Below are 22,925 nucleotides of genomic sequence, written 5' to 3' on the forward strand. Positions count from 1 at the left end.
TAAAAAATATTATATTTTAAGTCATAATGAGTTTAACTTTTATTAGGAATTTTAATAAAAAAACACATTGTTAAAAAAATAATACTAGTTTAATGAAAGAAAATATATCAAGGTGATTTAAAAGATGGGATTTGTAAAATATTTATGTTTTAGTTATAATTATTTTTTTAATTAAGACTTTTTGGTCAACTTAATTAATTTCAGGTATTTTTTTTATTTAAATAAATAATTAATTTTCAAATAAATACTCAAATGAATATTAAAAAAGTTCAAAAGTTTTTTAAAAATTCAAATTGAATCAGAAAATTTTTTTTCAAAAATATTAATAAAATTATTTTTTAAAAGATATAAACTAAGAATTATTTAAAATTAAAAAAAAAATTAATTTGGGCATATTTTAAATTTTTTTTAATTGAATTAAAACTGACAAATTCAGTTTAAAAAAGAAATTCGAAGTTTTGTAAAATTAATGAAGAAAAATTTAAAAAAAATTACTTCCCAAATAAAAATCCTTATTATAAATCAATAATCTAAAAATAGTGTTATTAATAAATTGAGAAATTAAAGAAATATTTTAATTAAAAAAATTACCTTATTCAATTTAAACATATTTAATCAAACTTTCTACATATTAATGTAATAAAAGAAATAACTTAACAATATAAGCCTGTTAATTACTTGTTTAATTTGATCTAGAATTTTTTTAAATTAAAAAGAAACTTGATATTGATATATAATAATTAGTTATAAAAAATATTTTAAAGGCACAGTGAAACCTCTCTTGAGTGGACACTCATGGGACCTTCAAAAAGAGTCTGCTCAACGGAGGTGTCCGTTCAAGGTAAAAAGGTCACACAGAAGCAAAATTATACAGCATGTTATTTTTTTAAACAAGTTTAATATTAATTATTTAATGACAATAAGTATATAATTAGTGTTACAAAATAAATATAATTATGCAAAAAAAATAAACTTAAAAAACAAACCAAAACAAAAACTTATGAAATAACAAACCGAAAATAAACTAAACTAGTACATACATACATATCAAGGTTTTTGTAAGAAATACTATGTAAATACTGTGGAACACATGTACAAATTAAGATCATTGTTTATGTTTAAAATATTCTAATAAAGACGTTTGTCGATTTTTTTGTTGAGCAAAGTATCTTGGAAATGAAGATGAAGCTTAGATAGTAAATCTAGAGCAGATAGGTCACCCCTAGCCAGAGTGAAGCGTTTTAACTGTTGCGTCATATTAAAAGCCTGTTGATAGGTAGTCAATTCCTCTTCTTCCTCAACGTGTTCGTCTTCTGACTCATCGGATGATACCACTACTTCCTCTTGATTCGAAACCTCTAGAGGAAGTTCATCAATTTGCTCCAATATTAAATCATTGTCTACATTAAAAAATTCGTTGATATCATTATTGTTTATCATTTCAAAATTATCTTTATTCCTCAACATTTGAGCTAAAAGTGACAATGGAATGTCGTCTTCATTTTCCCAGATTTTCTGCTCTATTTTCTGAACCATTAGAGTGTGTTATAAAGCAATTTTGAACCGTTTTTTTTTGTCACTTGGTTCCATGCCATGTTTATAAAGTAAATTGTATCTAGGACGTGTAGTTTTCTTGCTAATTCTTGGGCTGATTCAGCGGTATTTATGGCTTATAAAAGTTTTTTAATAATGATTGTCCTATAAAATGTTTTAAAACTCCTAATAATGCCCTGATCTAAAGGCTGTACAATAGAAGTGCAGTTTGGAGGCAAAAATATCAATTTATTAGTTTTCAATCTTATATCCTTTGGGTGACAAGATGCATTGTCGAAAAATAATAAAATTTCTCGTTTTTCACGCATAATTTTTTTATGAAATTGATTTAACCGTTCGGCCCTTAGTTCACCGGTCATCCAAGCTTTTTTATTCCACCTATAAGTAACTGGCAATTCTTTCACATTAATATTTTTAAATGCTCTTGGTTTGGCCGTTTTTCCGAACACTAGAGGTTTGTTTTTGTCCCTCCATATTTACACAAAAAAGTATAGTCAGTCTCTCTTTTGAAAATTTACCTCCAATACATCTTTCTCGTTTCAAATGTAGAGTCCTGTTTGGCACTGCTCGGAAAAATAGCCTAGTCTCATCAGCATTATAGATATTTTTGGGAGCATAGTTCTTAATTATAGATGGTACTTTCTCCCAAAATGTCGTGACATCGGCAGAGTTCACACTTGCGGCCTCCCCACTCAAAGTTCTTTACCCCAAACCATCAGCGATTTCTTTGGCTTTCGTTTTAACAATTGTACCTAAAAAGAAAATAGGCACATATAAAATATATAGTAATATGTGTAATAATTGAAGTATATTACCTGATAATGGAATATTTTTGCTCCGAGCTCTAATGAACCACTCATAGCACTGTCTGTCAATATTTCTGCCCTTTTCTCTTAGGAAGCTTCTTTTTTCATTCACATTTACATTTAAGTGGAACTTACTTAATAAAACATCCTTATTTTTAATAATCTCAGCTGCCTGTGTTTTTCCCATTCCAAACCGTTTTGCTAAGTCGCGTACGCTTAGTTTGTCTTTATTAAAAATCTCAATTACGTCAACTTTTTCTTTAAGAGTTAGCCCTTTACGTTTCGACGACATATCGGTTGTTACGCTAATAACGCTAGAAGATACGACAATAAACTAAAGCTAAATGCATTAACAAAACAGTCAAAACATAAAAACATCCCGACAAACCGGCGCCATGCGAGGAGTACCGTCGTATCGGGGAAAACCCAGGCTCTGGCGCCAATGCAATCCCCGATTGCGTGTTTAAATTTTTTTTGTGTCCGCTCAAGAGAAGGTTTAGCGGTTCTTCGGACCACTTTTAGGTGTCCGCGTCCGCCCGAGAGAGTGTCCGTTAAAGCATATGGGAATTTAGTGTATTTGCAATGGGACGAAAAAAAATGTCCGCTCAAGGGAGTTGTTCGTCCATTGGAGGTGTCCGTATCGGGAGGTTTCACTGTATTTAAATATTGTGAAATTTATAGTAACTTAATGTAAGTCATAAATATTTTTTCAATAGGGTCTAATTGTTTTATTAAATTTACACGAAAAATTTAAATTGATAAGAATAATTAAAAAAAACAAGCTTCTAAAAAATAAATAAAATAAAAGTAAAAAACCTAAAGAAAAGAGAAATATGAGGCGTTCTAAATAAGAATATTAAAAAATTTTTAGTTTTGGCCAATTTAAGTTAAATATTTTTTTAAATAATTAAAAAATAACATCTAAAGAAAAAAAAATTAATAATTTCTTAAAAAAAATCAGAAAATAAAAACTTAATTTTATTAACGAAAAATAAATCAATTTTACAAATTGAAGAGTTGGCTCGCACAACGTTGTATAGTCCAGTTCAGAGATCTATTAAAATCTTTGATATGTTGCAGATGCCGCACTAACTAGTCCGTGCGCCTATGTCATATTTATTGTTGCATGATATATATGTTTAAATGGCAAAATTTTATATTGTCTATGAAATCATTTTAAATATACGTAAAACCCCATGTTTTATACTATTTTTTATTTTTCTTTTGAAAATGTCAATTTTTAGAAAGAAAATAATATCACAAGAAAATAATATCAAAAAATTGAACGCGGACTAAAATCCAAGCATCTTACAAAATATTTTAAACACTTCCAGCACTCACAGACTTGTCACCTCTTTTTAGCCATTCTATTAAACAAAGATAAAATACCTGCGTTCTGGCGATTCCTACTTTAGGCTGTGCAAGTGATTGTGTATCTCTCTCTATCCCACTGATTTTAAGAATTACGGGGCCGTACCCAAATAAATTTTTGGGCAGTTTTTGTATTACTTTCGACGTGTTTTTAAAGAGATCTTTAAGGATGGGTCTATCCCCTTTAAAATAGTTGTTGGATGGGTCTATCACCTTTAATAGTTGGGAGGGGGGCCATGTGAGGTTATTGTTTGATGTGTTTTGCCGGTTATGCTTTTTACACGTTTATGAAAGTAAAGAATTTAGAATTTGGCCTGTATTCGTCTAAATTTTTTGCAGTTTTTACTGTGAGGAGAGTGTTTTTTTTATTTGTGTTTGTGGATTTGTTTTGGTATTATACCTAACGACCTTAAAATGTTTCGACCCTGGGAAAATAGGCAGGAAACTTTGGCAAATGAAGAGGAAAGTGTGTGCGGGCTTATGGAGACCGTGGGTGTACAAGAAAGACAATAACATTTGTGATAAAAACAACAAGAGTGATCTGGTCAGTGATTAAGACATACATATTTCTGATAGTTCATTTTCTAGTATTGAGGAAGCAAAAAAAAGCAAGGGAAGTAGAAGCTACAGATGAAATCAAGCAGTTTTAAAACGTATTTGTTTAAGTACAGACGCCAAACAAATTTATCTAAATATCTATAACAATCTAAGGAATGATCCTCAGTTCACAAATGATTGTAGTGCTTTGCAAAAAACAGCGTTTTTAAAGGGGTTTCCTATAGTACAATATGCCTGTAAAAAAAGACACGGATATTGCCAAATTGCTAAGGGAAGTTGTGTATTCTAAATACAAAAACAATGAGGTTCTGACCATAGAGACACCTTATCGGCAAGGGACAAACATTTCTCAGTCTCAACCTTGCGGAGATACCTGATAAAACTTGGATTTAATCTTAAGATGGTTAACAAAAGAGCTGCTGTAAGGGAATTGTCAGGTGGTGTATAGAATATTTGAGGAAAATTAAAAAAATTTAGGAGGAAGAAAGATCCATATATTATTTAGCCGAAACATAGTATGATACATTTATGATTGATGTATGATTTCCATTCTCTGGGAAAAAAGTCCCTTCTTTGCCATAGTAAAGAAACCATATTTTTATTAATAAAACAAGTTTAAAATTTTGTTTTTTACAGCTTACTGCCCCTGTTTGTCCTTCAGTGACACAATAAAGACTGCTTCTTCCACTATTCTCTGGAAAATCTCTTTTTTGATATGGTAAGAAAAACACTGTTTTTATTAAGAAAACAAGTCTAAAATTTTTTGTTTTTACAGCTTACTGCCCCTGTTGTCCTTCAGTGACACAATAAAGACTGCTTCTTCCTCCATTCTCTGCAAAAAAATTCCCTTTTTTGCCATAGTAAGAAAACCCTATTTTTATTAATTAAACAAGTTTAAAGTTTTGTTTTTTCAGCTTACTGCCCCAGTTTGTCCTTCAGCGACACAATAAAGTATATATAATGTAATGCTTTAGTATCCATATGCTGATGTGCAAGATGAAGTTGGAATCCATAGCGGCAACAGAGAAACTGTTTCCTTCCTTAATGGAAGAAACTGCTAAAGAACAAAGGAAAAAAACACAATTTAGAAAATTGTATTAACTTTTTCGGCCAGAATCAAAAAAGCGGTTAAATTTATAAAAGTATTTAGTATCCTCACTGTAGTTTTAGGATCCAATATACTTAAAATATAGTGTTTTGCATATTATAAGCATTTATTTTTGTTAATTTTTATCTTTATCTAATCTCTCCTAATATGCATAATAACTAAATATGAGGCAAACAAATTAATAAATATTACATTCAGAATGTAAAGTGTGTTTTTTTTTATAACTAAAACTTGTGTCTTTTAAACGCATAAAGTATAGACAGCTATACTCTATTTCAGAAGTGTATAGAGCAATAAACTGGGGAATTCCGTTCTGTTTGGCTACATTTCGTGGTAGTTCATAGGCGCAGGTACTTATAATATTTATGAATTTAATTTTCACGAATTAAATGCCTTTATTTTGAAAGAGATTAAATACTAAATAAATACTTTTAATCCTTTTGTATAGGTACCTATCTTTTAACGCTTTGTAACATGCAAAAATGGGGTCAGGTAATATATACAGACTATAAATACTTTTAAATCATATTTTAAACGTTAGTAGTCACTGCTACGCTGTAGTGTAATCACAATATTATTATCCCAATATTTAAAAAATGGAGGTATTCAGTCCAACGAAAAGATTAACTAAAAATTCTCCACTATCGCTGAGTGAAAAAGTTATTATTTTAAATGTACATGATTGCATAAAACACGATTACCCTAGTTTTACTGTGCAAGAAATTGTTGAAAAATGTTCTCGAATGAGTGGAATTGGAAAGTCCACCATTTTCAAATTGTTGCGGGAAAGAAAAGTAGCAGGTCAAGTGGAATCTCCCAAGCAAAAGCCAGGACGACCTACAAAAGTCCTTGATGAAAATGCTAAATGTATAATTCGAAGAAAAGTTCACTCTTTTTATTTTAAAAAGGAAATACTTACCCTAGACAAAATTTTAATGGAGCTTGGCCGAGATGACAGTATTCCGTTGATAAGTAGAAAACTTTTATGGAAAACTTTAAAAAATATGGATTTTGCCTGGGAAAAGCATAACCGCAAAGCACTTTTACTGGAGAGCGACGAAATTGTTTGTTGGAGACGACAATACTTGAGAAGTATCAAACAGTACCGCAGGGAGCAAAAGAAAGTTTTTTATCTTGATGAGACGTAGATTAACGAAGGTTATATAGTCCAAAAAATGTGGCAAGACAAAAATATAACCAGTCCTCGCCAAGCTTTCATAGAAGGCCTGTCTACGGGTATTAAAGTACCTTCGGGAAAAGGAAAAAGACTTATAATCACACATATTGGAAGCGAAGAGGGATTTTTAAAAGAAGGTCTGCTAACCTTTGAGTCGACTCGCACAGGAGATTACCATGAAGACTTGAACTCAGACGTTTTCGAGGACTATTTTGGTGAAATGATAAAATTTCTTCCGGCTAATTCGGTGGTGCTTATGGATAAACCAAGCTATCATTCACGGCGAATAGAGAAGACGCCAACTTCAAGTTGGAGAAAGCAAGAAATTATCGATTGGCTGACTGCAAAAGGTATTGCGTTTGACGCAAATTTGATAAAAAAAGAACTGCTGGCAATAGCAAACTTACACAAAACTCGTTTCATGAAATACGCCGTGGAAGATATAGCCGAAAAATATAATATAACTGTACTGCGCTTACCGCCATATCATTGCGAACTAAATCCTATAGAACTGATATGGGCGCAGGTAAAAGGATTTGTAGCAAGACAAAACACGACTTTTAAAATGAAAGATGTTAAGCTACTGTTTGATCAAGCCATTACGGAAGCGACACCAGAGAATTGGCGAAAAGCAGTCCAGCATGTAATTAAGCAAGAGGACAAAATGTGGGATCTTAACAACCTCATCGATCAGACAGTCGATCCTTTAATTATAATGTCAAGAGGTGATGACAGTTCGTCAGATGACGAAGAAGACTACAATCTATTATAATTTAAAATTGTTATACACTGTTCAAAAAGTGCCAGATCCAAAAGTGACATTTTCAACTGTTTTACTCTACATATTATGTTCAATAAATTTGTGAAAAAAATATATTATTCCATTTAAACAAAAGTAACTTTCTAAAATAAAATAGCATTTAAGTACATTAATTATAAGGTAAAAAACAAGTCCCAGTTGCACGCCTTTGGCGAACCGTTTTCAATGTTTATCAGTGGGTAACAATGGGCAAAACTCATAAATTGACCCAAAACTGGGTGGCACTACCTGCAATCAACGAAAAGAAAGAATTTTACATTGAAACTAATACCCAACTAAGGTAGTGGCATAAAATATTGGTGGATCACCAGGTACCACTTTTGCATACCTAATGAGGTTTTATTGCTCTACACACTTCTGAAATAGAGTATAGATGATTTTTAATGTAAGTTGGTACTAAATAAATATATGGGGGATTTTCATGAGTATATTATTATAATAATATATCATAATATGTATTAATTAAAAAAAAAAAAAATAATAAAGGACATTGAATATGGCAGCCAAAATCCCCATTAATAATCACCACCATGTAGAAATAAATCTCAATTCCCAAAAAAAGGAAATATATAAAATTTAAAGACAAACCAAAACATTTTACACTTTTGTGTCAAAAAGTAAATATTTAATGCCTTAATCCACAGAATAAATCAGCCTAAGTAATTCGTATCACCTATTCTCTCATCACTTGTTATAAGGGACTGATGGCGCTAAAAACTAAACTTATTAAATTAAAATTTTTGGTTAAACTCATTTTACGTACTTAAATCTTATATTTAAATTAAATATTGTCTTGCTATTAACTATCCTGAATTGCTAACTTAATAAAACTAGACCCAAAAATCCCGAATAATAAAGTTTTAAATACAAATAAATTTTAAGGCCGGACCTGTTCAACTTTTCACACTTGAGTGGCTGTGACTAAGGTCAGGCGTTTAACAAAATAGTACGTGGGCGCATGTAGTCAAATTATACGAATCAAATGTATAAATTCTTAAAAAAATGCTTAAAACATTTATTTATTTAATGAAATGATTAAATATCGTTTAGAATATTACTTTATGACTCTTTCCACATAAAATTTTGCGATTTAAACATGCATGTCATGTGACAATACAAGCAACACCGGCACACGGACTATTCGCGGTACATCAAAGATTCTAATAGATCTCTGAACTGAACTATAACTCGCAAATTTTATGAAATCGACTTAAGCATGGAATAACGTTGTATGGCACCTAAAGCAACTGTATAATAGAAGAACATCTCTCTCTTTTTAAATATCCCCCCTTAAATCAAATATTTTAGTTTGCCATTTTGCCGAATTCCACGGTAAAAAGTTGTAGTGTACGAGATTGTTTGGGCGAATATTGTTACATTTTTGACGTCATGTCTGTGGTAAATTTATCGGATTCGTTGCAAAATACATTAAATCGTGGTAAAAAACGCAAATCTAACATTGCTTAGTGGCAAAACAATAAGTCAAAGTTAGCTAGAGACAAAGGAGAAGAATATCTAAGTAAAAGAAAGAAGATGATACCGACAATGGTCCCGACTATGCAGACAATACAGACTATGTACTTAAGAGTTTATCATTTTGTTGGAAAAGTTACTACCTACATATTTAGCATTATAATTTTTTTAATGTCCTTATGTCATTCATAATATTATTAGTACCATATCAATTTTCATCATCGTTTCATTATTGCCTTCATATAGACATATTCTCTTGCTTTTCAGAATGTTGTATGCCGCTGTAAAAGGGGATGTTTTGCTGCAAAGCTAGAAGGCAATAAACGTACGATTTTTTCAAAATTCAGAAGTCTTACTTATAATGAACAATCCCAATTTCTCGCATACCAATGTATTAAGATACGTGAACCGATAAGGCCAAAAGTAAAAAATCAACCAAATCCACGCCGGAAGTGTACAGTTTTTATTATTTACCTCTTGAGCAAGATAAGATACGAGTTTGCCAAAAAACTGTCACAGACACCCTTAGAGTAACACCCCGAAGAATACAAATGTTAGTAGAAAAATTAAAGAACAATATTGACATTAAAGATTTCCGAGGACGTCATACCAATCGGCCACATGCTATTCCAGAAAATGTCAAAGAGTTGATCAGGGAACATATTTCGTCTTTTCCTAAACAGGAAAGCCACTACTTACGATCAAAAACTCATACAGAGTTCCTGTCCGAAGATCTCAACTTAAAAATAATGCATTAGCTCTTTTGTGAATAATATCCAGAGCATAAGAATTTATCAATCAGGACATACAATAATACATTTTCGAAACTGAATCTAAAATTTGGATTACCTCGTTCTGATACATGCACATTTTGCGACAAGCATTATATTAAGTTATGTGCTGCTAATACTGAGGAAGAAAAACAGAAAATAACACACGACATGCAAATTCACCAGATGCGTGCTAAAGCAGGGTATGCACAAATCAATGAAGATACACAGCTGGCAAAAAGCAATCCATCTAATATTTTTGTTATATTCATTGATTTGCAACAGGTCTTATTCTGTCCCACTTTACATCAGTCCAGCGTATTTTACCAACGCCAGTTGTCAAATTATAATTTAGATATACATGATGCGACATCTAACGATGCATTTATGATGCTGTGGAATGAAACAGTAGCAAAACGAGGATCCATAGAAATTTCATCTTGTTTACTGAGGTACGTAAAACAACATTTCCATCCATTGCAAACAGGCGAAAGAGAGCAGCTAATAATATGGTCGGATAGATGTGTGGGGCAGAATAATAACTGGCGAATCATTACAACTTTAAAACTTTTGGTGGATCAAAAATATTTCACAGAAGTGCATCAAAAATATTTGTCAACTGGACATAGCTTCCTGCCCTGCGGAGAAAGCTGTAGAAGAAAAAAAGAAAAAAACTACGAAGGTTTTCGTGTCATTTGATTGGGTGCCAGTCATTGCCAATGCACGGGAAAGCAAGCCTTTTTATGTCTTGTGCATGCAAAGGGAAGATTTCAAAGATTTGAGAGATTTGGAAAAAGCGCTTTACAAAAATTCCAAATTTAAACTTACGGAATCACTATGGAATAAAATTAGTTCTGAAGACCCAAATACATTGTTTACAAGAGAGACTCATAACGTCCTTCGACCATGGAAACATATTACCATCGTGAAAAATATTGCAAAATATAAGGCTACTACTTTACAATAGTCTATTATATGCCAATGGCAATTTTTCCAGCATGGCAAATTTGCCGTTGGCATATGATAGACCAATACCCTATTTCGGCTGCTAAAAAAGGTAATTTAATAGATATGTGTCAGAGTATGAATCCAGTTTATCATCCTTTTTACGAAAATTTGTTAACAGAATGAGTATTATTTTCCCTTATATGTTTACATTTACAACATAATATACTATCAGTCTACTTTTAGTATTAAGATTATTAATGTATTTTTTGTTTTACTGTCATTTTTTCTATATTATAGATATTGAAGTAGGATACAGTATAGATTTAGTTATTGGTCTTACAGTTAGTTTTGTTGGTTTTTACGTAAGGCAGACTAAAAAATAAAAATATATTAGTTCACCACGTTTTTTATTTTGTATCCCAGACTTGTTGTAAGTTACAAAGCAGTTACAACGTTATTCCAAATTCTTCTTGTATAAAAGACTCTATAGCCTAAACTATGGATAAATCGTTTAAATTTAAGCCTAACAGCATGAAACAACGTTGTTACTGTCATGATCATGTAACGTTTTTCCATTTTAAAGTTAAAAAAAAAGGTATATAGGTTTTTGCTCCTCCTGAAAAGTTGAAACAATGTAAGTTACAACGTTGTTCGAGCCGACTCTTCAATTAACGAAATATTATTAAAGATTCGGAAACTGTAAGAGTATGACAACTGAGGCCGTTCAAATCAAAAAATTATATTTTAATATTTAAATCATTTTTATCATTAATATTTAAAAAATTTCTAAATTTTAAACAAAATAAACTAACTATTATTTGTTTTGTAATAAGAAAAATACATAAAAACTTTTAATACATTACAATATTTTAATGTGATTTGAAAATTGTCAATTTTATTATATTATGAACTTAGTTCTGAATATTTCAAAATAATTATATTTTTTCGTGAGAACTAAATGATATAAAAGAAGAAAAATAATATTAGTTCATAATTATAAAAGGTATCTCAATGTAACTTAAAAACTATAAATTTTAGGATATTTAGGTCTGAATATTATATTTCTATTAGTAAGTAGTAACAATTTTTTGAAAAAAATTTTAAATTTTTTCTTAAAAAATAAAACAAGTTTTTGAAAAATTGATTCAATTGATTTTCCGTACTTATTTAAGTATTGAGCAACGCTCATTGAGTCTATTAATATAATTTTTATTACAAAAACAAAAATTAATAAATTTAATATAATACAGCTTTAAATGTAAATATTTTTGTATTTTATTTTTTTTTTAAATTTAACAAGCCACTTAAATAAAAAAGGGACTATCAAAAAAACAACAAAATAAAAAAAAGAAATTTTATATATTAAAATGCGCCTTTAACATAGTTTCCAAGTCCTTTTTCGATAAAAAAAACACCCTAAGGAATCATTTCAGATATTCTAAGAATATTAAATTACATAATTCCAGGAATACCCATTTTTATGCTAGGATATCCTAGCATTTTGAATTAATTTAATTGTTTATGGAATATATGCTTACTTTACAATACGCTCCTCAGTGGCATACGTTTTGAAAATAGGCTCAGTACTCCCCATATAAACATCAATACCAAATTTAGTGGGACGCGTTGCTATACCCACTTGACTACCAAGAGAAAATAATATAAATGGAAATATCACAGACAGTATCAGTCCTATGATAAGCGGTGTGCCTACTATGTATTTTCTCACGTGTTTCTTTGGTTCTCCTGTGGGAGAAGTGTATTTTTCTTCATACACTTGCTCACACTAAAACATTAAAATTATGTAAAAAAGATATTTAAAATAAGGATTTTTACCCGTTGGTCAAACATGTTCTGAGTAATTTCTTCGATTTTAAACCACGCAGTAATAGCGAGGCAGCTTTCGCTCCACATCCAATCCAGGATAAGTCTGATTTCAAAGAAATAATAGATGCATGTATATAATTTGTATCCAAATCTGCAAAAAACAATTTTAACGGAATTTAATCAGCAAAGCTCGTACTTACCTATTTATCACACCATATCCATGCCAAAGTGTATGATAAGAAATAAGTAAGGGATACCCATTTCTAATTTGATAGGCTGATAATAAGAAGTATAATGCTTTGAACACGTAAAAAGTTTGAACTACTGGTGTTTCTCTAACTCTCCTAAAAAAACGTTATTAATTATTTTGAAGAGATCTGAGCAAAAAAGTTAGCTAACCTGTAAGTTAAAAAAGGAAAAAGGATAAAGAACCAAACGTGAATGAAAAACACTTGAAGGTAATAGTAGATGATTTTAGCGAATCGGTTTCGTCTCATGTAGATCGCCCTATCGATGATCATCAACAGTATATAAGCAAGAAAAACGATGATAAACGATACTGGCACCCGATTGGTCATGACAAACTGGTATAAACCATCTTCGTCAACTGAGCTCTAAAAAGAAAACAAAAAAGTTTTTATACACATTTTGTACATAAGTATATGAGAGCTACTGAAGTCTTTGGAACTTTAAAAACTTTAATTAAGATGACTAGTTTCACCTAATTTACTCATACTTCCAAAATTTGGACTATTTTTAATATATATCTTTTTAATCTACTACCAAGCTAATGTATCAAGAAGATGGAAAACTTAAGTCTCTTTTTCTAAACTAAATACTGTTTTTCCTTTTTCCTTTAATTAATTAGAATCAATTTATTAATTAATTAAATAGTGATTAATTTTACTGCAACTAAAACATTTTACTTGTTGCCCTGCCTTCCTTGGCGCTTCGACGTAATATAAATTAATGCTAATAACTAATTAATTGAAATTTCTGCTTTATAGTAAAACAAATTTATTTAAAGCTCTTTGCTCAGATAATTTGTGAAAAATAATTTAAGAGTAGTTATTTAATTAGAAATCATTAATTTTATTTTAACTGAAACATCTTTCTTGGTGAACGGATTTACTTAGTATTTCGACGTAATTTAATTAAACGCAAATAACTAATTAATTAATTATACCGTTTCATGGCAATTAAAAATAATCAGTTTTAATGTAAATTAAAATTTTTGCTTGCTGCACTGGTTTGCTTGATATTTTGAAGAAGTTTAATTAAACATAACTTACTAATTCTTTAATTAACAATTATTTAATTAAAAAAGAATTAATTTGACTGTTACTAAAACACGTTGCTTGGTGCACTGGTTTACTTGCTATTTCGATGTATTTTAATTAATCGTAAATATCTAATTAAGTAGTAATATTATTTCATTGCCATACTAATTTTTTTATGGCTTTTAGCACAGGTAAAATATTTTGTTAGGGGCATTGGTTTACTTTGTATTTCGACTACATTAAAATAAACGTAAGTAGATAATTAATTAGTAATACTCCTTCATGGCAATATTAATTTATTTACAGTTTTTTAACCAACTAATTAATCTAAGATAGTCAAAGAAAAATTAATTAAAAGGTCAATAAATTTACTGTAACTAAATTATTTTGTTTGGTGTAGTAGCTTTTTTCGTACTTCAACTTATTTTAATTAAACATAAATAAATAATTAATAAGTGATCCTGTTTCAAAATAACTTACTTAATTAATGGTTTTTGGCCAAGGTAATTAATGTAAGACAATGCAGGAACAAAAACTAATTAGAGAAATTGTTAAATTTATTATTTCTCAAATATTTTGCACTGGTTCACTCAGTATTTCGACGTAATAATTAAACACAAATAACTAATTAATTAATAATACTTTTTCATTGCAATATTCATTTATTTATTGTTTTGGCCCGTAGTTGTATCTAATGTGTATAAATATCAAATTTTATATTTATGTATAAATGTTTTACTATAAACTCATAGTCTTATCTAAAAAATTAAATCATTCTCATAAATTCATAGTAATTTAATATGTTCATTGTAATTTAATAGCTATATTTGGTGGATTAAATCTCCGTTCAATTTAACTGTTAATAACTCATTAATTAATTATTTTATCAGCAAAAGTACTAACTTAATTAAGATTTTTTCAGCTACTTTAAACTACTATGTAATAAAATCCTGTTTAAATAGTCAGTCAATCAATAAATAATGAACTTATGTAAATCTATTAATTGAAATAATTAAATTATTCTAATTCTAATAAGCAACACTAATTTCTCTGTTTTATTTAAACTAATTAAATTTCTATTTAATTAAACTATTAATCACTAAATAACTAATGTTTTTTTTCTTAAACAGCACTAATTTAATTAATATTAACCATAATGATGACACAAGTATTTATTAAACTATAAGACTTATCTAAATTAATTTTATTATGATGCAATTTAACAATGTCTTGATCTAACTGCCTCATGGCAGAATTCCATGTTACATAACTATAAAAAGCTAATCGATTTAGCTGCTTTATTACATTTTTAAATTAATAATAGTTGATTAGTAATTAACTATAACTTCTCAAGCATCTATATTATTGTACCCTCATTAACTAAAATTAAAGCAATAATTACCCGTTAAAAATCACTATATAATAGCGACACCAAATTAGTTAAATTATTAACCAGCTATTTTTATGATCAATTTTAGCTAAAACTAATTATTGCTATTAGTCTAGATGTGCTTTAAATTAAATATATCTTTTTGATTTAATTGAGCATTTGATATATTAATTGATTACATGATACAAGCAATACACAAATAATAATTGGCTCTATTTTAGGCGGTTTAAAAATATTATTGTAATTAAGTCATCAATGATTTATTATCAATATTGTTTTTATGTCAGTGATAAATTAACGACGCTATTTTTACCACTAGATGTTATTTTAATAATATTTTAGATCTATAACTAATTGTTCACTAATTAATTAATTTGGATCAAATAATATAATATTACATATAAATTAAAAATACCATTTGAAAGTACTATCTAATTAATTATAGCATTTTTTAAATTTAATTTTCTTGTTAGGGAGTTAAATGTAATTGAACCATCAATAACTAATTCGTTAATGTTATCAGTTCGAAAACTTATGATACTATTCATTATTTAATTATTAATTACTAATTTACGTTAGTACTATATAAATTACAGTTTTTTTAAATCCAATTTATATATTTAATACATAAATTTTTTACTAAGTAATTAAATAACAATATTATTTATGTATTTTAATAACTGTTTGATCTAATATGAGCTATGTCATTTATATATGACTAATTTTTGATAATGATTAGTTTATGATTACGATGCTACTACCTTGAAACTACTACCCTTAGATAACTACTGATAGGATTTCTGTACTACATCCAACTAATTACTGAATTATATTTTGTCATTTAAATAATATCTAATTACTTATAATCCTTGGGATCAGCACTAAATGAATTAATTGATCTTTTGCTTAAGTTCACTTCAATACCTTTAAACCCTAAATAACGAATAATAAAGGTTAATTAATTAATTATTGATATGATTTTATTCCAATACCCAAATAATTATTGAACTATATTTATTATATTTTTCTATTGATATAATAATTAATTACTGATAATGATTAGCAACAGCATTACTTTAATTAATATATTTTTTGCTTTGCTTTACTTAAATACCTTTGAATCATAAATAACGATTGAACTTATGCTATTCATTTGCTAATATATAAAATTAGTAATGATTTCGATAATGCTATATTAATTAATTAATCATACAATTTTATTATTACACCGAATCTTATTTTATCATTGATTAATTAATGTTATCAGATTACAACAGTCATAAATTAGTTATTATTTTTTGATCTAATTGTAGTAAGCTATTAATACGTTAATTAAACTCTTTATGTTTAAAACTTGGAAGTAACACCAATTAATTTAAGTTTTTTTATTTTAATTACAGTCTAATAAAAATGTTAACTTACTACTACTTACCATAAAGCTTCCATAGCAAAACGTTAAAAGAAGTAAATTTATCACATCACATAAGAACATGGGTGTATATACGTCAACTGGTATTTGCGCAGACGCGGGTTCGACTAAGTATTGAATGAATAATTTTACGCCCTCACCATACTTGCTAAGCCTAAATTAAAAAATTAATAAACGAGCCTCATAAAAAAAAAATCAAATATCTTTAGACCTGATTGATAAGAAGGTCAGCTGTGATTTTATTTTAAACTTACCCATGCACCAAGGATTTTGGAAAATATGTACCCAGGGATATATTCTCAGTTTTAACACTTAATATTTTCGGTTGCTTGCTGGCTTCCGGATTTCTGAAAGATAATCTTAAAACATACAATTTATATTTTGTAAAAAATTATTACTTAATTAGGGTAAATTTTCCCTTAGTAACTGTATAAGCACCATCAGTAATAAGGGAAATCGTACGGTAAACTTTTGGCTTCCAAAGACCCAACATCTGTAGGATACCCCTAAAAGCAATAAAGAAAATTAATTTAGAAGTGAAGCAATAAGAACATAGTAAAATACCTGTGCAAGAACAAAACAGCCAAATTTATCAAACTGATGTAAAGATTTATAGTTTTTGTCATTCCGATGAATTGAGGGGGAAAGAATAAATTTTCGCTTCGCCTGGGATTGAAGTCCCAATTAATAACATCCAAAAGGAAAATTAGCTTAATGCCTACCATTATCTAAAATTGACTACGTATATTAGTACAGATGCACAAAAGACAGTTCAAATAGAGTACAAAATATACAGGGCAAGGTACTAATAGCAGCAATCTTAATTAAAAAGAATACTCAACTACACTAGCTCTACACCAAAAAAGAATTCTGATTATGATTATATATAAACAATCTCAATATTACTTATGACTTATTCCTCACATTTCTTTGCTTCAGGTTTCTCGGGCAACTTACTTACAACTTACAATACAACAAAAAATTATTTCAAATTCCTGGTATCAAATGAAAAATAATTTTAATTACCATAAACAAATCTAAAACGACTTCAACTACCATGAACGAACGGACAATAACATCAAATATCTAAAATAAAATAAAACATTACTTTAAATATTTGAAATATATAAGAAGTGACCAATAAGTGTCCCGAAAGAAATAAGAAACTGCTTCAAATACCTACAAATATTTAAACACATTTTTATTTTAGGCATTTCAAGTAATTTTTAAAATATCCAGGTATTTTAATCAGTTCAAAGTTTATTGCCGGACTTATGTGAATTTACTTTAAGTTATTTTAGATTTTTTTTTATAATTTTAAACTAATTTTTTTAATTCTATTTAAGGCCAGTTACTTAATTCATGTAAGGTAATAAAGCAATTATTAGACTCTTCTCAGTATATAAAGTCATTCTTCATTTTAAGACAGGAACTTAAAGTAAGAAATTTTGCAAGCATTTTTAAAGGCTTTTTTAATTATATTCTGGGCATATAAAATAATTATTACAGATATTTATTGTTATTTTTTGTCTTGCTATAACCATTAAACTTATTCTTTATTTTATTTCGGCCGCTTAAAGTCATTTTTATTTTATTCCAAGCATTTAAAGCCATGAGTAATTTTTTTTGTACAGAAGTATATGTAGAAAGAAGGTCTCAGACAGAATATTTATCTAGGAATCTATGTTTTAAAGAGCTGCCTGCGAGCCATTGTTACCTCACCCTTAATGAATAATAACCACATACAAGAGTATAAGAGATAGAAACAATCCAAAAAGTCTTCGTGGGCCGTGGTACAGTCAATACTCCCCATCCAAAAGTAAATAAAATTATAGGCAAAGTCATCATATCGCCTTTTGTCGTCTGGATTAATATAATAACGCAATAGCACCACCATTCTGTATTAGTTATAAGCATGAACCAAAGTGCTCTTATTAATTTTAAGTATATTGAGTAAAGCATGCGCGGTTGATCTGGGTGTTGGTCGTGCACGTCCTGGGCACGACTAAAAAAAAAACATTTTTATAAAAAAAGGACTTTTAAATCGAGTAAAGCTTACGTAGCTTTTATGATATCGCTAAAAGATTCAGTTGGGCTCCACACTTTTGTTAACTCATGACGATGACCCTTATTAAAATCGGTTTTTTCCTGAAATTATATATAAGTTAAATAGTTTGATGCGCTTATTAAAGTTATACGAACCTTTAAAGCTCTTCTGTCCAAATCCATTTGGATTAAAATTTGTCTAAAAGGCTTCGTATTCCTATTTAAATACCCATAAATGCTAACGATCGAACACTCACTTAAGGCAAATAAAAGAATAAAAACATTTAAGATTTTTCTTGGAGTCGATGGGTCTTAAATATGATTTTTATAAACAGGTTATTATAAAATGGATTTTTTTATACTCACCATAATATACTGTTCTGGCTGCGGATTTGAAATAAGTTGAAGTAACGATAGTCATCTTCTTAACGACTTCTGGCTGAAAATGTTATATTTAATTAATTTTTTTAAGTAAATTTAGACTAAATAAAAAAAGAAATTAAAATGTCAAATATTTTACATATAGCCAATTTTAAAATAAGATCATCCAAAGAATCTAATTAAGTACAGTTTTGTACCTATTTTAGGCACAATTATTTTAGACAATTTGAGTTACTGTTAACAACTATTAATTCGAATTAAAATATTTATATTACAAAAAAAAATAATTGCACAATATTATTTATAACTTAACTGTATACAGGTGTACAAAAATATTAGTAAATATAATCTGGAAATGCCTAAGAATAAGTGAATTTTTTTTTAAAAAAAGATTTTTATTTGGTATGCATCTAATATCAAGCAAAAGCAAATTGTATAGTTTGGGTCCAAAATATGACAGGAATCATCGAGTCCTTGTTTTACTTAGAGCAGGCATACCTAGAGTCTCCACCAACCTACTTCTTGTCTGGTGATTTAAAACAGGTTGTCGTCTTAATTTGGGATATTTGTACACTAGTAAAAGTACCGATTTTAAATACAACTATTGCTGAGTTTTGAACTTCTGAGTTTTTTGAAACAGAAGTCTGGTAAGGTATCTGGCTTTTTTTTCTAAATAATCTTAAGAAGATATCCCTGAGTGACAGTTTAATTTTTAGTATAGGTGCACTCGCACCTCTCCATATTGGTCTGCTATATCGGACAAGTAACTCACTCTGTGTTCTGAAAAGTGTTTTAAGAATACTGGTGGTCAACCGGTTTTTAGGATAGTAAATTTTATAAATAGGTTTTGCATTTGTTACTTTAATGTGTTTATCCTACTTAATATTCTGATCTATTCTTAGAACATTAAAAGGCTAGAATTAGAATTGCCGTGGAACTATGGGTAGTTTGTTTGCCTGCAACATCTCTGATGAAAAAAACACACTTTATATTATCATAAAAAAATTTCACTTATTTTGACAGAAGCGAAATATTACTATTGGTCTTTAAGAAAATATGAAGCATTTTTTTTAATAAAATATGATAAGCTACTCTAAAAAAAAGTCACCATTTAAAGCTAAATAAACGTAGATAACGTTTATTAGAGAAAAAGGCAACAACATCGCAACGCCGCTCGATCACATTATTGATTCCATCGACACAAGTAATCTTTACCAGTGACGTCGTCCAAAAAAATTTATATGATGAATATTTATTTATTAATAATAGACTATACTTTAAATTATAAAGAATATTATCGTTTATGAACTCTTTATGCGTTTTTTTAACATACTTCATTATTATTCTACGTTTATGAGGATGGTTGTTCCTTGATATATTGTTATGACAATATCGGTATTTAATTGTGAAAAATTGTGACTTAAATCGCCTTTTCTTATGGTGCGGCACAAACGGCACAAGTTTTTACTATTGTAACAATTCACAAAAACACTGAATCAATTCAACCTTTTTTTTTAACCAAAGAATAAAGAAAAAACACGGAATTTCCCAAATGCCGAAAGTTAACACAAGGCCGTTGGTAAAGATGACACTTTGCAAGATGACATCAATTTTTGCCTACGGTGTTCCCGTTTCAAATTTCTTACAAGCAGTTTTAGAATAAGAATGTTAATAATTTTTTTTTTCCTTTGAAGATGTTATTTTTGCGCTAAGAATAATAAATATCTATTTCTACTTTTTATTTTTAATCCAAAATCTAACAATATCAATCAATAAGTTAAATTAACATTGTGATACGTCAGACGAAAAACAATGAAAAACACAAAGTCACGGTCTCACAACATTTACTTAAAGCTACACGTGTTTCGCTCCATTCAGAGCATCATCAGGCCTAAAACAATAATAATTAGTATTGAAAGAAAAAAAGAGGACATTAAAAAGACTAAAACCTTAAAAAGCCACTGACGTTGGCAAAACAGTAAATAAACATACATTTAAGGTTAGGATGACTATACAGTTATTTAGAACCAAAAAAATAAAAAATAAAAAGTTGTAAAATATCAACACCTATTGGGAATCGAACCCGCAACAACAAGCTTACAAGCCAGAGACTATAACCTATGGGCTACCGGAACACTGAGGAGAAGTTCAAAACATTTGTTGTTAAGGCAAGGCATTCTAACACAATATTAAACTTATTTCAGTTGGAAGAGATTATGTAAATATAAAATTGATTAAATAAGATTATTAAAAATAAGGTTGGGTTCAAAATTAAATACGTCGTTAACACAGACAAGAACAGGACTCTTCTTGGCTTTAGTAATTTCCATCCTCTCCAGAAGGTCAAGCTTTTTCCCTTTAGAGCATTCATGAAGTATTTCAGCTCCGACCTCTGGAGAAAAGTGATGTGTGGAAGCTAACAGGTGATTCGCAAACGCTGACTTTGTATCACGGACGTCTGTATTTTTAAATTTCTCAAACAACGCTACATGTTCTTTAACGCGTGTAGAAATTTTTCTTCCAGATTGGCCAATATATACAGCGTCACAATTTTTTTTTAGGCCTGATGATGCTCTGAATGGAGCGAAACACGTGTAGCTTTAAGTAAATGTTGTGAGACCGTGACTTTGTGTTTTCATTGTTTTTCGTCTGTTGTATACGTCGGTCTCTTTGTGAAAAATGGATGAGATTTTCTTATTAATTGTGATACGTGTTGATATACAGCTGAAAGTATGCTCTTTTAGAATATAGTGTAAACTTGACAACAGAGAGTCGATGAATATTTTTGTAAACAAAACACCCCCCTTGCCCTTGTGCACATGTTGAACTCAAACAAAGTTATTATTTCCTAATTCGAGTCTTTCAATATTCTAAGGATCAATAATTAAATTATATATAATACCTAATATTTAATGGAATTAATTTTATTTAAAAATTCGGAGCCGTGGCATGGTGTTTCCTTTAATAAACAGAGTATCAGTTTTCTTTATTTCAGATTCATATTGATGGGAATCGAGAATACTTAAGAGATTACATATAAAATTTAGTTTTTCAATGTATAATGTTAGTTGATTTTCTCCCGACCATTGATATATCTTTGCGAATTATGTAATGCCCTGGTTAATTGCAGAATTCCAGGTGTCTCCCTCCAACACTATCGTCTGCATAGGAAACCAGTTTACTTGATGTACCAAGCCTTAAAACGTCATAAATGTATATTGATAAACAGAGTGTGGTCTAAGCACGGTCCTCTGCGGAACACCACTTTATACCGTGTCGATATCACTATATCCATTTTCAAGCCTACCACACCTTTAACTTTTAAAGTAACTCCTAAATAAATTTGGCATCTTCCTCTTATTTCATAGTTTTTTAGCTATTTTAAAAATTTTTTATGTGAGACAGTATCAAAAGCTTTGGCTAGGTCCAAAAATATTGCAATGGGTCTTTTACTTTTATCTATAGCACCATAAATAAAGCTGTATATCTAATAGAAGGCATCTTTTGTTGATTTTCCTCAATCGAATACAAATTGTTTTGAAAAGAGGACATATATTTTTCAATTTCGTTTTTATGCAATGCTCGAATACCTTTTAATGTTGTTAATAAGAGAAATTGGGCAATATTTATCTGGTAAACAGGTCACTTTTTCTTTGTGGATTGGTACCATCATAGACTCTTTAAAAACACATGAAACTTTTCCGGCTCAAATTGAACGATTAAAAATATCTGAAAGGCGTTTTGCAATATGGTTCTATGAGTCTTAGTCCCATCTAATTCTGGTGAAGAGTTATTCTTTAATTGATTGTTTTCGATTTTTTTAGTACTTTATTCGATGTTTTTAGTATTACTAGATATTGGTATTTTAAATAACATAACAAAAGCCAAGTTAATTATGATTTTTAAATTTAGTTGCATTGCTCATTAATGCGCAATCATTAAGTAGTTTATTAATAATTCTGTATTACAGCTGGTTTATTGAAAAGT

At 29.3% G+C, this 22,925-nt stretch overlaps 2 protein-coding genes across 4 annotated transcripts in view; both read right to left on the minus strand.

Moving 5' to 3' along the window:
• LOC126735060 (piezo-type mechanosensitive ion channel component-like) overlaps window positions 1–22,925 on the minus strand; it is a 73,779-nt gene that overhangs the window by 9,189 nt on the left and 41,665 nt on the right. For all 3 annotated transcript variants that reach the window (XM_050438952.1, XM_050438951.1, XM_050438950.1), the window contains 12 exons: window positions 18,924–18,996; window positions 18,714–18,868; window positions 18,571–18,659; window positions 18,258–18,516; window positions 17,076–17,239; window positions 16,910–17,017; window positions 16,766–16,858; window positions 16,515–16,665; window positions 12,812–13,026; window positions 12,613–12,756; window positions 12,422–12,563; window positions 12,124–12,371 (listed from right to left, as the gene is read on the minus strand). In XM_050438952.1, the coding sequence (XP_050294909.1) occupies window positions 12,124–12,371; window positions 12,422–12,563; window positions 12,613–12,756; window positions 12,812–13,026; window positions 16,515–16,665; window positions 16,766–16,858; window positions 16,910–17,017; window positions 17,076–17,239; window positions 18,258–18,516; window positions 18,571–18,659; window positions 18,714–18,868; window positions 18,924–18,996 (1,841 nt within the window). The remainder of the gene's footprint in view (window positions 1–12,123; window positions 12,372–12,421; window positions 12,564–12,612; window positions 12,757–12,811; window positions 13,027–16,514; window positions 16,666–16,765; window positions 16,859–16,909; window positions 17,018–17,075; window positions 17,240–18,257; window positions 18,517–18,570; window positions 18,660–18,713; window positions 18,869–18,923; window positions 18,997–22,925) is intronic.
• Window positions 1,031–3,053, minus strand: LOC126735063 (jerky protein homolog). Its single transcript, XM_050438955.1, has 2 exons — window positions 2,370–3,053; window positions 1,031–2,306 (listed from the first exon to the last, which is right to left on the minus strand). The coding sequence occupies exons 1-2, from the start codon at window positions 2,650–2,652 to the stop codon at window positions 2,257–2,259; spliced, it is 333 nt and encodes a 110-aa protein (XP_050294912.1). The 5' UTR covers window positions 2,653–3,053; the 3' UTR covers window positions 1,031–2,256.

The sequence above is a fragment of the Anthonomus grandis genome, chromosome 4 (assembly GCF_022605725.1).
Source record: "Anthonomus grandis grandis chromosome 4, icAntGran1.3, whole genome shotgun sequence".
NCBI lineage: Eukaryota > Metazoa > Arthropoda > Insecta > Coleoptera > Curculionidae > Anthonomus > Anthonomus grandis.

Coding starts and splice junctions, on each gene's coding strand:
- LOC126735063 (XM_050438955.1), bottom strand. CDS start 2,652: ATGTCGTCGAAACGTAAAGGGCTAACTCTTAAAGAAAAAGTTGACGTA. Junction 2,307..2,369: donor CAAAAATATTCCATTATCAG/GTAATATACTTC, acceptor TTTTCTTTTTAG/GTACAATTGTTAAAACGAAA.